The sequence below is a fragment of the Amyelois transitella genome, chromosome 24 (assembly GCF_032362555.1).
Source record: "Amyelois transitella isolate CPQ chromosome 24, ilAmyTran1.1, whole genome shotgun sequence".
Classification (NCBI taxonomy): Eukaryota; Metazoa; Arthropoda; class Insecta; order Lepidoptera; family Pyralidae; genus Amyelois; species Amyelois transitella.
The window spans coordinates 4,157,716-4,171,059 of record NC_083527.1 but is presented as its reverse complement, the minus strand read 5'-3'; the positions used below and the strand labels follow the sequence as shown (position 1 = coordinate 4,171,059).

The 13,344-nt window shown below is 39.2% G+C and overlaps 2 protein-coding genes across 2 annotated transcripts; one reads left to right on the top strand and one right to left on the bottom strand.

Annotated features, from left to right (window-relative positions):
* The first annotated feature begins 43 nt into the window (after positions 1 to 43).
* Positions 44 to 6,372, top strand: LOC106135963 (protein piccolo). Its single transcript, XM_013336388.2, has 3 exons — positions 44 to 147; positions 598 to 662; positions 2,776 to 6,372. The coding sequence occupies exons 2-3, from the start codon at positions 608 to 610 to the stop codon at positions 6,255 to 6,257; spliced, it is 3,537 nt and encodes a 1,178-aa protein (XP_013191842.2). The 5' UTR covers positions 44 to 147; positions 598 to 607; the 3' UTR covers positions 6,258 to 6,372.
* A 547-nt stretch (positions 6,373 to 6,919) lies between these two features.
* Positions 6,920 to 10,969, bottom strand: LOC132903344 (uncharacterized protein K02A2.6-like). Its single transcript, XM_060951400.1, has one exon. It carries the CDS (start codon positions 10,967 to 10,969, stop codon positions 6,920 to 6,922), a length of 4,050 nt encoding a protein of 1,349 aa, XP_060807383.1.
* Between the last annotated feature and the right edge of the window lie 2,375 nt (positions 10,970 to 13,344).

The following is a 13,344-nucleotide window of genomic DNA, read 5'->3' as shown; positions in this document are numbered from 1 at the left end:
TTCGTTGTGTCGTTTGTTTGTAAAGATTTTCTTTTAGGTATTTTACCTACAGAGCAATAAATAACCCAAACAATACAATTTCTCATATTGGACAATTTTGGAAATTGAAGAAATTCGGTGCCCTTTCTCATCTACAGGATAATGATTGTGAGTGTTATGAATATGTAATAAAGTTTGTGTAAATATTTGCAGCATGTTCTGTTTTAAAGACTTTAGATATGTTTACATTTGTTTGTGTAGTATAGACCATAGCAGTTTAATAAAAAGTTAACTACAAACTAATAATAATTTTGCATCCTTGTTTCCTAGAAATCTTAGCTTTCAAATTCGATGGAATATTTCATAAAAGTATGATTTATTAACTTTGTACTTCTCCTATATAGCCCAAATTACCTAGGCAAACTAAGTACAAAATGTTAACCTAAGATATCTATGTATAACTATCTGTGAATGAGTTTATTGTTTTACAAACCCACCATTGTGAGTGATCTACAGCAATAGTTTCATTATAAAAATTACATAAATTCAAACTTTACTAATTGACAAACAAAACTGTATCTATCTCTATTTAGATCTAGTTATTTAACTTGTTCACAGGTAACTGAACATGGAAAAAAAGCTTGAAACACATATAGCTACATCGTCAAGAAACAATGAATCAGGTTTGTTTTGTTTTCAAAAATTTCTGTTGTTTTTTTTTCTGGTTCACATTATTTTATTCTATGCTTTGCATGTTTCATACTCTTAATTATTTATCTTCATTGACTAATTCGGGGATGTTTTGGTGAAAGGTCATGTAGGTACCCTCCTCTTAAGAGCTTAATAAGATTGATGAATATAGATGTAGCGAGAAATGAAAGTATGCAGCGCTTGTTGCAAGCAAAAAGATGTAGTTGGTGTATCGTCATCATCATGACTGATAGTCCAGATCAGATGTAAGGCTTAATGTTATAATTGAGATTCAAATATTGATAGGTTGCTAGCCTATCAACTAAAAGAAGAATCCCAAGTTTATAAGCATATTTAGTTGTAGATAGGTATAATTCTTCAGGGAAAAAGCAGACTCCAGGCCATTATTGCTCCTTTTCACACACATTAAGAATTATATTCAAAAATATATAATAGGTAAACACACTCAACTCCAATTTATGTTTTAAATGTGAAAGTGAGTTAATCAATCTTCTTAAAATTTTGTATAATATACATATAGGCAGGAATACTGAAGTACCTAGGTACCTAATTGAAAAACATTTCAAATTTATAACAATATTTATAATTTTATATGGAACTTTAACTCTAATGGAACTAAACATAAATTTTTACAACTCAAAACAAAAAAAAGTCATATTTTTTTACTTTTGATTTTGGGTAAGTAAACATATAAATTTTATGTTTGAAATTTGGCTTATTCTAAAAGGACGTAATGACGCAATTACGTCATCTGTATGAACCTGCCAGGTTTTGTCAGTCTTTAAAAACCAAAACAACTTGACATTATTGACACTAACAGCAGTTTTAAGGGTTCAGTAAAGAATATACAAAATAAAAAAAAAATGCTGCCTAGCTATCAGTATATATAAGATACAATAAAAAATTAATATATAAAATTTTCGTGTCACGATGTTTGTTCCCAAATTCCTCCGAAACGGCTTGACCAATTCTCATGAAAATTTGTGAGCATATTGAGTAGGTCTGAGAATCGGCCAGCATCTATTTTTCATACCCCTTAGTGATGGGGGTTGTCCACCATTAACATTATGGAAAAATAAAGTTTGCCGAGACCTCTAGTTATTTAAAAAAAATTGTACTTAAAGTCACGATGATCAAATAATCAAAAATTTTACTACAAGAAGTATAAGATTTTGATAAGTTACTAAATATAAATCGATAAAAAAATTCAATTAATTTTTTTTTGTATCTAGAATAGTAAAATGAAGAAACAGTTTTTTTCGTTTGGCGTCTTGAAAATTAAGATATGTTGTCAATTGAGATTCAGAATTTGTTATCCCAATAAAATCTCTAGTTCCATTGGGATTTGCTAAAACCTGTATTCTTTTGTAGGTGGCACTAAATCCGCGCTTGTAGGTGACGCTTAATTCGAGAGTGTAGGTGGCGTTAAATTCGACCGTGTATATTGTATTAAAAGCTCGTCTGTAATTGGTCGAACCTTAGAATCTAAAATAATTAATTCTACGAGTGTATATCCATATGTTTATAAATTTACCACGAGAGTTCGTAAATTGATAAATATGCGAAAATGTAGACGTAAGATAATACAATTCATGTCTCGTTTAGAAACCAATGAAAGTTTAAAAATTTCTTTTTGAAGTTGACATATACCTACCTAATATCTTCTACTATATTCAGGTACTCTGTCACACTCTTCGACACTCGAACGCCCTGGCAGTAACTCAATGCTCCGATACTTTCAACTCCCGAGACACTTAACATTCTGGCACCCTGAACTACTCCGACATGCATTGCTAACACTGGACTCTCCCAAGTTCAACTCTTAGTCACAGTCGCATTCAACTCTCGCGACACTCTGACGCTCTATATGAACAAACTGTTAACTGACTAATAAATCGCATCATCATCACATTTAGAGACAATATCTCAAAAATTTATACATTTGAGCATATCATTCGCGATCAAATTGTTACGTCAAGTGATTGGTATATTGCAACCAGCTAATAGTGCTCCAATTGAAAGAGGCATATTTGCCGATCGTGGTTTAGAGCGTGTTAATCAATATAAGTATTTGTATTTTTTCAGATGGCGAAGCTGAGGACGCAGTAGATCAGGAAGACGAGGAAGAAGAAAAACACACCCCAAACAACAATGTTCAGAATATACTGAAAAAGTTGCAATCTTCAGGAGCTCTATTGAGAAAGCCTAAGCAAGAGCACAGGTGTATCACCTGCGACGAAGAATATCCCAGTTGGGAGGTGTTAGAGAATCATCTCATTCAGCACGTGTCGCTGCCCTCCGTGGTGCTCGACAAGCTGCCGTCCGACGACGAAGACACGCCTCCGTCAGGGGATGAAAATTGGTCTGATGAGGAAGAAGAGAGCCCACCGCCAAAGGCGGCTGTTTCAACGGCCAAGCCTAAAAAACTCGATATATCCCAACTAATGAAGATGAACCTCAAACAACCTGCAGGGCAAGCTAAAACCTCTGACGCTGCCCTCAGTAAACTAAGTGGGTTAGGTTTCACAATCAAAAAGAATACAACTCCCATAAAGAAAGAACCGGAAGATCAGAGTTCGAATGATGTAATGAATAAGTTGGGGAAGTTGGGAGGTATAAAACTCAAACTTAAATCTGATGGTAATAATACCAATTCTTTTAAAGTTATTAATGGGTTGAAAGATTTTAAGGCGTCAGACGAAGAGGATGAGGATGGAGAAGGAAGTGGTAATGAGGAGAGAGACCAGGACGGCGACGATGATGAAGATCAAGACAAGTCAGGCGAGCAAGATTCAGCTGATGAAGAAAACGAGGATAAAAGCAGAAAGAATTCTGAAAGTGATGATGATAAAACTAATAAAATTAACAAGAAAATTGCAAATGCTTTGAAAAACTTGCAAGGAAAATCGGTACAGATAAAAACAGAGCCATTGAAGCTTCCTAAATTGGAGCCAGTGCAAACAGCTGTTAAAACTGCATTGGTAGCACCTGTGGCGCAAGAAGCTAAACAGCCTGCTAAGCCGGGTAGGCCGGCCGTGAAACAAACCCCAAAAAGAGGCGCTAATCTTCCTTTACAGAAAGAAACAAATGCAGCACCTACTCCACCGCCTACCCCGCCAGCTGCGCCTGAGCGACGTGAATCTCGAGATTTAAATTTGAATAATGTTGTTGTAAAACAAGAAGTGGATAGTGCAGAGAATCAGACCACAACCAATGCTACACCATTGTTTTCTACACAGATCAAATCTGAGAGAACTTCTCCACCAATCACAACTTCAACACCTACAATAGCATCAGTAAAAAGCGAACCTGATACCCAACCGCTAACAAATGCCCAACCATTATTCTCTAATCAAAATGCTGCATCTAATACAACTCCTTTATTAGCCGTCACAAAAAAAGAGACACAGGATATGACTATAATAGAAATAAACGGCGATTCTGGTGATGACGACGACGATTGTTGTGTGGTCTCAGCTACCCCCGCGCCTGATGTTAAACCTGTTATCCCAAAAACAGAAAATCCGCCACCAGCTTACCCTCCGCCAGCATACCCAGCTTCGACTCTTCCTTCCGAACAAAACTATAGTTCCACCCCAAGCAGTATGTTATCCTCTCGACTGTCATCTGCACATTCAACTGAAAAACAACATAATTTCAACTGGAATGCGCCTGATTCGAAACCACATCTCGATATCTTAGAAAAAAGCACTGACGAAATCTTTGAAAGCTTGCTGTCATCGGCGACAAAAAAAGAAAGAGATCTAGCTCTTTCTGATGCTAGCGAATATATTTCAATAGACACATTGGGTCCACAACATACGTGTGCTGTGTGCAATACAAGATTTACCGAAATGTCGCTTTTGGAAGAACACAAACGCATGACCGGTCATTCTATGAGCCTTATGACGCCATCTGCTTCTTCTTCTCTTCTTCCTTACAATCAGTCCTCAAATATTCTTTCCAGTTTATTGCCAGTTAAACAGCTGGCGGAACAAGTGGGTAAATTATCAGGAATGGGGGGGAGTGCGCCTGGTTTTACTCATCAACAAAACGTTATGATAAATATTCAGGCGTATCCTGGCGCTGGGGGAACGATGGGGCCACCACAACCTTACAATTCTTACCCACCCGGTGCCTCTGCTTATCCCCAAACCCCAAATAATATGTATGGAGCAGCTGGACAGCAAATGCCAGGGCAGTATCCAGGACAACATTACATGAATCAGCCAGGGTATGGACAATATCAACCGCCCATGTCGAAAGCTGGTTACCCCGGGTCTCCAAATTCCTACGCTTCGTCAACGCCGTATTCTACTGCTTCCCCACTTCAAAATATGCAACAGGCTTACGGACCGACTTCTGCCAGTATGATGAACACACAAGCGGCGATGGGTCAGATGGGGCCGCCGGTATCAATGCCAAATCAATACGCGCCTGCGTCAAGCCCGGGTGGTACCATGAAACCTCCAGCAGCTAGTAACGTTAGGATACAAAACGTGCAAACATTCGCACCGGGTCAGTTAGTCGGCGCTCCAGGCCAAGAAATGGGACCGCAAATGGCTGCACCAGGTCAAATGGTAGGAGGGCAGATGCCTTCGCCTAGTCAAATAAGAATGGCTCCGGGAGCTACGGTGACGGGCGCTAGACCTAGGATGCCGACTACAGTGAGAGGCGCTCGACCTTCAATAAGGCCAGGTATACAAGTACACGGGCAAGTGCGCGGAGGCAAAGTTGGAGGGCCTCGAATGCCAATCAAAAGGCCAGGTGGCGTAATGAACGCTCCCGGGCAAAAGCAGCGAAGGCCCGATATGTTACTCCCAGGGAAACACGACAATGAAGACTGCCAAGTCATGGCTATGCAGAAACAAAGAGACGGCCTGCCTATGATCCAAAGCGTGCAAGGCGCGAAGGACAAATTGAACCTTGGTAGTCAAATATCTATAACGAAGAAAACTGTGAATAGAGAAGCCAATGATATGGCAAGAGCGTTAGCGTCTCGAGGTATTAGCGTTAAACAAAAGCAAAAAAGTCGATCACCAAGCCCAGAAAGGCCAGTGCCGCGTATTCCTAACCTCGGCGCTGGAGTTAGCATCAAGCATGCGAATAAATCTAGTAATTTCTCTATTCCTGAAGCGAAAGTAGGTGGCGGCATGTTGTCATGTAGGGTATGTAAAAAGATGTTTATGAATCATAATTCCTTACAAGTACACATGACAAACGCTCACCCACAGAGTAAAATACCAATGTTCAGATGCGACGAGTGTCCCGCGTCTTACCCCAAATCTTTGCAGCTTCAACATCACAAGAGAGTGTTTCATAATGTCAGTGGTCCCAATAGAGAACTAGGTTTGCCCGTAGTAGATCTGTCTCAGGAAGATAACTTGAAACGGTTAAGTAGTTTAGGTATCTATAGTTTTATTCCACTGGCCAATAGGGAGCAGGCTAGCGGCTGTTTCGGTATCCCAGTAGTGTCCGTACATAATAGCTCGTCTGCTAACCTGCAAGCACTTGGTGCAGATGGTTTGCTAAGTTTAGGCCCTTTAAAATCTTTGCCGAACTCGTAAAGTGTGTGATAAGATTGAATTAAATTGTAGGCGCGCTTGTTCTGTGCGATTGAAAGTGAATAGTTTTGAGCCCGTGTGGTAGACAATTTAGTATCTCAATTTCAAAGTTGTCGTAATTGAAAGGCAGGTTGAACCAAGACTAATTTGTTTATTCAATACCCACAAATAAATGACATGCACCAATAATAATCACAACATCTTTCCCTCACAAAAAAAAATTAACAGAAAAAAAAAATTAAAATAATTTGTTATGTTATGAGTCAGCAACTTAAACAATAATATACATAGAAAAAAAAAAAAAACAAGAAAAATAAACATATAACCGACTTCAATACTACATACCTTAATATATATATATTATATATCTAGATTAATGTATATTTTTACAGTTTTTTATAAAGGCTAATCTTATCATTGTAATTTTTATGGGATCACCGCTGATATATATAAGCCCTTTTAAACAAAAATATATTAATCGAAAATTTGGAAAAAAAAATGACTAAGAAAATTGGTGAACATACATACAAAAATAAAAATACTTACATACATTTAATTTTATGAAGTCGGACAATTAACAATAACAGCTTGGGTGAAGTAACATAGTACAATCTTTTATACCAATTTTATACAATTCTAATTTTAAGCTCAGATTGCATTATGATTTATTTTTCCCTATTTAGTTTGGCAATAATAGTGCGGGCCGCCTCAGCCGCCGGTCTGCGCGCGCGATCTAACCGGCCTTTCAAAATATCACCCCGGGAGTCCTCAGAGAGACGCGACCCATCCCCGCTGGTTAAAACAAACGTAGGATCATCTGCGTTGTCCTCACTTTCGGCCATGGACCAATCCTCTTCCTCGTAATGTTCTTGCTCCTCGGGCGTATATTGGGATGGAGAAGAAAGAGCTGCCTCCACATTAATTAAATGGCGTCTATTTCTTCTGTACCGCTTTCCTGTTGAGTCTATTACGAAGTAGGAGCGTGGTTGTGGCGCCCGCGCCTGGACGCGCGCGTGCTTCCTGTCTCCGGCGTCCACCATCACCACACGTTGCCCAGCCCGCAGCTCCGGCAACGCTCGTGCTCGTTTATCATAGTGCTGTTTGTCGCGGGCTTGCTTGCTTGTGATAGCCTTATAATCGTCACGGTTGTCACGGCTGGGTTGCAGTTTACAGTCGTGAGATGGGAGCCTGGAATTAAGCCTGCGTCCCATAAGTAACTGAGATGGTGAGCTAATTCCATCCCTGGGAGTTGTTCTAAGGTTTAGCAACCCTAAATAGAAATCAGAACCAGATGACAAAGATTTGGTTAACATATTTTTAACTATGTGTACTGCCTTCTCACTTCGTCCATTTGATACCGGATATTTCGGCGAACTCGTAACATGTTTGAACCCCCATTGCTTACTAAATGTAGCAAATTCCTTCGAGGCATACGCTGGCCCATTATCAGTTATCAGTTCCTGTGGGATGCCGTGCCTTGCAAATTGATCCTTCATCGCTGTTATGACTGTCTTGCTAGTAATGTTCAGCAGTGGACAAACTTCGATATAATTCGAAAAATAGTCGACTAAGATTAAAAAATACTTGTTACCGTTCTGAAATATGTCCGAGCCTATTTTAGCCCACGGCAGGCTCGGGATAGGATGTGGCAAGAGCGGTTCCCGCGCGGGCCGCGCCACCCTCTCGGCGCACGTCGCACAGCGGCGTACTGCACTCTCGATGTCTCGAGACATCCCTGGCCAGAACATCACATCCCGCGCATGCCGTTTGCATCTATCTATACCCATATGCCCATCGTGAACTCGCTTTACCATTTCGTACCTTAACTTAAATGGAATATAAACCAAATTATCTTTAAATATTATACCATCGACATATTCAAAACTTTCCTTATACGACCACTGCTCTTTTACTCTTTCATCCACTTCATACTTATAATTTGGCCAGCCATTTTTTATATATCTTATAATTAACTGACATTCTTCATCTTTCATTGTATGCTCCTTTATCATACTCAATTTACTGTCACTAAACCTAACATTTTCTATAAGAAAACATGATTGCTCCGAAATTTCATCACTTACTTTTTGTTGTAACTGTTCAGGTAAAGGTGCCCTCGAAAGGGTGTCTGCAACGAACATATATTTTCCAGGTTTATACGTAACCTTGAAATCGTATCCCTGTATACGTAACATCATGCGCTGCAGTCTGGCTGGAACGGAATCCAACGCCTTATGAAATAGCGTTTCCAATGGCTTGTGATCCGTCTCCACTGTGACATCTTTACGGCCATAAACATATTGGTGAAATCGTTCGAGCGCAAACACGATCGCCAACAGCTCTTTTTCAATTTGAGCATACCTGCATTGCGTGTCGGTGAGTGTGGATGACGCATACTCGACCGGCCGGCCGCCCTGCATGAGCACTGCGCCGAGCGCGCGAGAGCTCGCGTCTACTGATAACAGCACCGGCTCGCGCGCAGAATACAAAGCCAGTACAGGCGCGGCGCACACTGACTCTTTTAAACGCCGCACGGTCGCTTCATGTACTTCGTCCCAATTCCATACAGAGTCTTTTTTCAAAAGGATACGTAGAGGAGCCGCTATCTCTGAATAATGTGGTATAAATTTTGATAAATAATTTACCATGCCCAAAAAACGCTCTAATGAACTCCTGTCTTGCGGATTCGGCATGTCACGAATTGCCTTAAGTTTACTTTCATCTATTTGCATACCTTTGGAGCTAAAGGTATGTCCAAGGTAAGTTACCGTTTGAACACAAAATTCACATTTTTCTTTATTAAATTTAATACCAGCATCACGTGCCCTATTTAATAAAAGCTTAAGCCTCTCGTCATGTTCTGAAATTGAAGACCCCCAAACTATGACATCATCAACAAATGAATCTACGCCCTCTAAGCCCTCTAATATTTGACGTATTTTTTGATGAAAAACTTCAGATGCACAGTTTATACCATAAGGTAAACGTAGATACTGGTATCTGCCATATGGTGTTCCAAACGTACATAAATCAGCGCTATCATCATCTAACTGAACCATCCAAAATCCAGATCGAGCGTCTAATTTACTAAAATACCTAGCTCCTTCTAATTTAGTCGCGATATCAGTGAGCGTCGGCAACGGGTAGTGTGCGCGTCGCACGGCCCTATTAAGCGGCCGCGGGTCGAGGCACACTCGAATGCTGCCATCTTTTTTCGCCGCCACTACGATTGCATTCACCCACGGGGTCGGGTGCGTCACTCTTCTAATAACGCCTAGATTTTCCATTCGATCTAATTCGATTCGTAACTTATCTCGTACGCCCACGGGTATTTTTCTAACGGGACAGACTGACGGCTGCGCGCCCGGAATTGTTACTATTTTGTATTTGTCAGGCAACTTTCCCAAACCTTTGAAAATATCATCATACTGGTTAATATCTATTGAATATAAACGTTTTATTAAGCCTAGTTGTTCACAAGAAAATTTGCCCAGCACATTTTGACAGTCGTGTTCAGAAATTATGAAACGTAATTTATACACTTTATTTTTATAAAACCAATTGATGTAACATGATCCAACAATAGGAATAAAATTGCCACAAAACGATAAAGCTCTCGTATTATCTGATGTTAACTCTGATAAGTTCAAACCCAATTTACAATATGTTTTCAAGGACATTACATTTAAATCCGAACCAGTATCTAGCTTAAATCTTTCTTTTAAATCACTACCATATAAAAATAAAGTCTCATACCATTTGTGGCTGTCCATACCGTCACCGAAATTGTCGACCGTGGAGACGTAGTACAAATCTGAATCGTCAGTTGATAACTCTTCCTCAATTTGGTATACTCTGCTCTTTAACTTAGGACATGCACTTTTAAAATGTCCCCGTTCACTGCACCAAAAACATTGAGCATTTCTAGCCGCACACTTATAGTCTCCGTCACACTGATCCTTCATGCAAGCCCGACACGCACTCCTAGAAGCTGCCCCGCGTCGGCCGCCTGCAGTGGCCGCTCCCCGAGCGCCGGCCGCACGGAGCTGGCCCCGCGGCCGCGGCCGGCCCCAGCCGCCACGCGCCGCTCGCGACGGTCCGCCTGCGCCGCCGTACACCACGTCCACGGCTGCCGACGACGCGCCCCCGTCGGTTACCGCCTTGGTTCCTTCTATCTGCCGTTTTTCCTCTGTAGACATCTCACTAGCTTGACAAATCTTCACAGCTCGTGCGAGGGTCAGATCCTCAGCTCTCAGTAATCGATCACGTATTTTTCCATCGGTGACCCCGCAAACAACACGATCGCGTATCAGACCTTCTTCGAGATGCTCGAATTCACAATGCTGCGAAAGTATTTTCAATGCTGTGACGTACTCATCGACAGATTCACCATTTTCTTGATTTCTTGTAAAAAATTTGAAACGAGCCATGGTAGTATTTTGTTTCGTACCGAAATGCTCATTAAATTTGCTGACCAACTTGTCGAAATTCTCCCGATCAGTCTCCTTTTCGAATTTAAACGTAGTATATACGTCGTAACCTTCTGAGCCTATCAGGTTAATGAGGAGACTGGCTTGTACATCTGTCGGTTCTTTATAGACTCCCGAGGCCTTCAGGAACACCAAAAACTGCTTGTACCATTTTCGCCACGCGTCAGCGCGGTTTGCCGGCCCGCCCTCTAGGCATAATTCCGATGGCGGACGCGCGTGTTCCATAGTAATAATAAAACACTATCACTTTTTCTACGTACGAACACTTAATTTTAGCTTAAAGTCGACTTTTTATACCGAAAATTAATTATTTTAGACGACACCTGACACCATGTCGTAATTGAAAGGCAGGTTGAACCAAGACTAATTTGTTTATTCAATACCCACAAATAAATGACATGCACCAATAATAATCACAACAAAAGTGATTTAAATTAAATTTACTTCTAAGTGGCATAGATAATTAGAACAAAGATTTTAAAGTGACATTGCCGAACTGTCGATTGATGACCTCTGAAATCAACTGCGATATCCACAGGCCTTTTATCGATACTGTTGCTTTTTGACTATCGACTGAGCAATATTTTTACAATATCAATATTTGTTTTCAACTTCTTGCATTTGAAATAAAGTTGTAAATTCAAATAAAATATCCACACTTATAATAAAGATAAAAGATTTGTTTGTTTGTAACGAAACTAACAAACTAAAGAACCGATTTGATGAAATTTGGTACACAGATAAAAAAAGAGATACTTTTATCTAGAAATACCCAAGGGAGCGAAGCTTCGCGCTAATATAACATATAAAACCTAGTTTTGATAAATCTCATCCTAGTACTTACGTATTTTATACGGTCACAAAATATCACTGTTTTTATAAATCTACTCCCATTTTTATACGGTCTGCCAATCGAATGAGTTAAGTTCCTTATAGTGTTAACAGTGAAACTGTTTAAACATTGACATTCTATAGATATAAGATTATTATTTAGGATTTCAGTCTTCTCACTAAGTAGTTCAGTTCCAGCTACTAAGTCGCAATGACGACAAAAATACTACCTATGTTAAAAGGCAGGTTGCAACTGAGTAAAGAGTAAGAACTGCAATGTAAGAAGTCACAACCGCTAGATTGCAATTTGACTAAATTATGTAACGTATAGAAATGAAAGTTCTGTATACAGATAATACAAATATGATCCTTAGTCTTTAATTGCTAATAAAACCAGCAGCAAGGGAGTAGCGTTGCTAACTAATAAGTTTTCAATATCAGGTACAATTTATGTAAACTGTTATCACATATGTTTTTTGTTATTGAATACAAATCTTCAGTCCGTGAGCGCTTAAAATTTTTATGATGACATTGGGAACAAAGTACAATTTGGGACAGACCAATCGGACCCGTTTACTATTAATGGGCTACTCACTAACGTTGACCCGCTCTCTTTGAGGTTAACTAAAAACAGAGCAACAGGAGGAGAGGATATAAAGTTTTGTCAACGTTCGTAAAAAGTAAAAAAAAATAGAAATTGCCATTGATGTGTTAAGGTGTTCGTCTGCCTAGTTTTCATTATATTGTTCAATATTCTTAATTATAAGGGCAATAAGATCTTACGTGAATGAGATTCAATATTTTTTTGTTAGACATACTAGTGTTTTAAACTGTGTAGTAATATTTAAGAGAACAAAAGACTCAAGATTGTTTTGAATAAGTATTTTGTAATTATAATTTGACATAATGACGCGCTCATGACAAAAACCTATATGTTGTCTAGAGTGTTTAATATAACTAGGAGAGCTTATTATTTAAACACACTAGAGCCCCCTTATTCACGACCGTTGAGAAGTTATGTCCATGTATGCACATATCTCGACTTCCCTCTGTCAGCAGCAGTTGACGCAGGCGGTTAAATATTTTTGTAATGACACCAAAACAGTATTTGGAAATGTATTTATAAGATGACATTAACTCTTCGATGGTGTATGAAAAACTTTGTTTTCTGGTTAGTTTTTTGCCAACACTCCCATTAAAATATTAAGACAAATTCATAATTTAATATCGATATTTTTTCGTATGGTCAGTAACAAGATAGTCTGACACAGAGCATAGATTTGTACTGTACTGACACAATACAGTACACCTACAGAGTTAATAATAGTAGAAAAGTACTGTACTTATTAGAATTTTTGAATTGGAGAATATGCAGATTTCTTTATTGTTTTATACTTAGCTTTGTATAAAAGCATGTTTGGTGCAAACACTAGAAGTTAAGCAGAGATATTTTAAGTTTATTCAGAGTTAGTTTAAGTATACATATTACAAGATTTTGTATTGAGTTATATATCAATCTTTTGTTTATGATTATTCTGATGAGGGATTGATTAAAAAACCTACTTAAATTATGTTTTTTTTAAATCCAAAACTATTTTCACAAGTTGTACGAGGTTATTCCCACTTTTCATCCCCAGACTTCGTCTGGCGATGAGTGATAATTTCATAAAAAACCATTATCGCGGTCGGGTAATATAACCATGTCGTGCCATGGCATTTAGAATTGGAGCACTTTCTCATAAAAGGCGACTAAAGGAATAGGGGCTCAT